Source organism: Otolemur garnettii, unplaced genomic scaffold (assembly GCF_000181295.1).
Source record: "Otolemur garnettii isolate 467f Iridium unplaced genomic scaffold, OtoGar3 scaffold00082, whole genome shotgun sequence".
NCBI lineage: Eukaryota > Metazoa > Chordata > Mammalia > Primates > Galagidae > Otolemur > Otolemur garnettii.
Window position 1 is genome coordinate 8,518,839 of NW_003852477.1, and position 3,916 is coordinate 8,522,754.

General features: G+C 54.1%; 1 protein-coding gene across 1 annotated transcript in view; it reads right to left on the reverse strand.

Annotated features, from left to right (window-relative positions):
- Nucleotides 1–3,916, reverse strand: part of SCAP (SREBF chaperone) — a 66,192-nt gene that overhangs the window by 2,150 nt on the left and 60,126 nt on the right. Inside the window, 5 exon segments of the mRNA XM_023515928.1 lie at nucleotides 1,981–2,066; nucleotides 2,145–2,670; nucleotides 2,764–2,879; nucleotides 2,955–3,156; nucleotides 3,251–3,439. Of these exon segments, the coding sequence (XP_023371696.1) occupies nucleotides 1,981–2,066; nucleotides 2,145–2,670; nucleotides 2,764–2,879; nucleotides 2,955–3,156; nucleotides 3,251–3,439 (1,119 nt within the window).

Consider the following 3,916-nt stretch of genomic DNA (forward strand, 5'->3'; position numbering starts at 1 on the left):
GCTTGAGCCCAGGAGTTGGAGGTTGCTGTGAGCTGTGATGCCACAGCTCTCTACCCGGGGGAATAGCTTGAGGCTCTGTCTCAAAAAGACAAAAAAAACCCCATGGCAACAAGTGGAAGAAGGTTCCCCTATGTAGCCTGGAGCTCAAAGGCAGGCTGGTAAGGAAGGGGAACAGGGCACAGGGTGGGCTATATTGTGGAGTCGCAGGAGCCTGCCAGCTCCATCACATAAAAGCAGCTTCCACCTAAGCAGATGCACAAAGGACTTCCTTTGTTTCCCCAAATTTCTAGGCACAGGCTGACGGGCAGGAATGGTTTATTTACCTAATAGTCCCAAAACCTCAAAAGTAGACAGGGTTCAAAAATTCTACCCCAGCAAAAAGCAATGCGTGGCCACAGCAGATTTGAGGAAGTCACAGTATATGAGGGGAAGGGGGAGAAAGATAGACTACCATCACCAGAAATTTCTGAGGGCCAGAATGAGATACCTGGACTTCTTTTTCTTTTCTTTTTTTGAGACAGGGTCTCAAGCTGTCACCCTAGGTAGAATGCCTTGGCATCCGAGCTCACTCCAACTCTTGGGCTCAAGCAATCCTCTTGCCTCAGTTTTTCTATTTTTAGTAGAGACAGAGTCACTGTTTGCTCAGGCTGGTCTCAAACTTGTGAGCTCAAGCAATCCACCCACCTTAGCTTTCCAGTGTGCTAGGATTACAGGTGTGAGCCACCACACCTGGCCGAGATACCTGGACTTACTCTAAAGCTCAAAAACGCCTCAAGCAGTAATGGAAAATTTCTAACAGAGACCTGATGAGCTTGGCCAGGCTGGAGAGTAGGATGTCGGTCAAGACCAGTGCAAGGATCTTACTAGTGGCAGGAATTATAAGAGTGAAGGGCAAAGGATGAACCCCCAAATCCAAAAACAAACAAAAAAAAGTCTAGCTTAGATGGTGCCACCAACAGAGTCCCTTGAAGGAAGAGCTAGCATGAGGACAGGCAGGTGAAGGCATTCAGAAGGCAGTGGTCATGGGTGGAGACCGCACCCCCCCACCCCCTGGGAAGTGTATGTGTAGACAGCCCTATAAACACCGCCCAGGAGGCATGCTCGAAGAGGCGAGTAATAGGATGCAAGAAAAATATGAATAGCGTCCAGCAACTAAGGAAAAGAAAGGTTTCAACAGAAGTTCTGAAAATTCATTTTCAAATGTAACTGAAAATGCAACCAAGTTATACCCATAAGGGTTGGTATTGACAAGCTAATAAGAGTGCCTGTAATCCTAGCATTCTGGGAGGCCCAGGTGGCGGACTGCTTGAGCTAATACGTTTGAGACCAGCTTGAGCAGAAGCGAGACCCCATCTCTACTGAAAATAGGAAAACTAAGGCAAGAGGATTGCTTGAGCCTCAGTTGAAGGTTGCTGTGTGCTATGATGCCACAGCACTCTACCCAAGGCAGCAGCTTAAGACTCTGTCTCAAAAAAAAAAAAAAAAAAAAAGGAAGAAAGAAAAAGAAAAGAAACTAACCTCAGGAGGGAGTGAAATGATTCCCTTTTGTTCCAGTGGTTAAGAACCCCAGGAGTGCACCATGTGCCAAAGCCCTACTCCAAGTATTTCTGCACCCTATACTCCATTCATTCATTCAAGACAGGGTCTCACTCTGTTGCCCAGGCTGGAGTACAGTGGCTTCATCATAGTTCACTGTGACCTCAAACTCCTGGATTCAACCAATCCTCCTGCCTCAGGCTCCCAAGTAGCTGGGACTACAAGTGTGAACCACCACACCTGGCCCTGTAACTTCATTTAAAATGTTTTCATCCTTCCCATCCAAGTGGACTATCCTTTACTCACTGGCTGGGGCTAGGCACCAAGAAGGGAGGCTATGTCATACACCAGGGACGGGGAGTCAGGATTCATGTCTCAGAGAGTATGGCTTGGCCATGAACAGTTGGGGACATGGGCCTGCGCCAGACAACCCTGGGCTCTTACCTTCTGTCCAGGAAGACAAGGGCTGTGATGCCTGAAGAGACCTCCTCGCTGCTGCAGCACAGCACACCCTCGATGGCATCCCACACCTACAAGTCCAGAAACTATTGAGCACCTGTCCACGAGGAAGACCTATAAGCCCCTGTGTGGACTACCCCTCTGCCTACCTCCAGACGGCCACTGCTCCGTCCCACCACGATGAGGTTGCCCTGAAGCTCCAAGCTCCAGATGGAACCATCTGTGCTGGGGGCCCAGGCAAGGGAAGGACAGCCCTTCTCAGGAGAACCACCTTCGTCCTCCGGGGTTTGGGACAGCGGTGGCCCAGGTGAGGGTGGGCGCAAGGCTGGTGTGTGAGCAGTAACCAGGTCCTCCTCCTGGTACACCCGCTGCACCAGACGGCTGAAGTCATAGCCCAGGGAATCCCGAGCAGTGCGGCCGCAGCCGGCCCGGTGCCGGGGCTCAGGCTGAGTGGGCTCAGAGGGCGGCAGCTGTGTTGAGAAGTTAGTGTCTATTAAGCAGGTGAGGTCTGGCTGGTCCTCGAAGAGAGAAGGTGGTGCACGGCCCCCAGGGTGGTGTCGCAGGGGAGGGCTATCTCCAGACTCCTCTGGCCCAGCCTTCCCACCGTCTGACAGCCGTTCCCAGTTCTCCTGAGCCTCAAACACGCTACCAACACCACTGTCCCGACGCTGCCTGCTGGGGGGTCGGGTGAGAAGGGAGGGGAGATGAGGAAAGGTATAGGTCAACAGGATGGGCACGGAAGGCTAGGGGCAGGGCAGCCGCACCTACCTTGGGCGTGGGATGCGTGTGAGGCAGTCTCCAGTCTGGGCGTCCCATACGCACACATGGCCTGCGAGGCAACAGCTCACCAGCAGCATGCCATCACTGGCCAGGCACTCAATGTCCTGTGGGTGCACGTGGTGTTGGTACAGGCCAGGTCCAGCCCTCCCCTACCTGCACCACCGTCAGCCTGCCCTCACCATGAGGTGCCCACGCAGCACCAGCGGCACGATCTCTGTTTCGGGTGGAGTGTAGCCATAATCATCACAGGGTAACTCCCCACGCCTCCGCCGACCAGGCCCTCCACCTGGCTGTCCATAGTTGCGCGGGCAGAGAATGCGGTAGAGACAGAGCAGCAGCAGCACGAGGACTATGCCAGCTGCCAGGCCCAGCGCTGCCACCCTGCACCAACGTCCAGGCAGGAACACTGTGAGATGTGTCCACCACCTCATCCATCCCTCTCCCGTCCTCCCAGTCCATCCCGAACTGCTCTTACTTGTACAGTGTGATGTCCCCGTGCACCTGTGCCCCACCTGGGCCCTTGGGCCCGGCCTCCCAGCGTCCTTCCAGCACAGGCCCCAGTGGAGGCCAGACACTGCGGCGGTCATGAGGATGCCGCCCCTCCAGGGCCTCTCGTGGGTTCAATCACAGCGTGACTGGGATGACAGGCAGCAGGCTGATGTACCTGGGTCCAGGCAGTTGGAGGCCTGAGCAGGGATGCTGCCTGAACAGGCCTGGTCCCTTCCCTACTCTTCCCATGGGACTCAGTTCAATGTACTAGAGTGGAAGAACACTCTCTAGGTAGTCTTCCCAGCTTGGGTAGTCGGGACAGAGGTAGGCCCTTGGTTTTTCTGTGGAGTCACAGGTTGTTGCCAATCCTTTGGCCAAATAAGATCCACCACTCTATGCCTGGAGGGGTGAGGTAAGATAGCCTACGCAGCCAGGATGGCTGCTTGGATGCTAGTGTCTGTGACAGAGAAAGGGCCACTCACTTGGGTTCTGACTGCTTGGTGCACCAGTTCCCACCCCACAACATTATGAATTATTTTAATTATTTGAGATGAAATAAAGAATTCAAACCGGCTCGGCGCCTATAGCTCAACCGGCTAAGGTGCCAGCCACGTACACCTAAGGTGGCGGGTTCGAATCCCCAGCCCGGGCC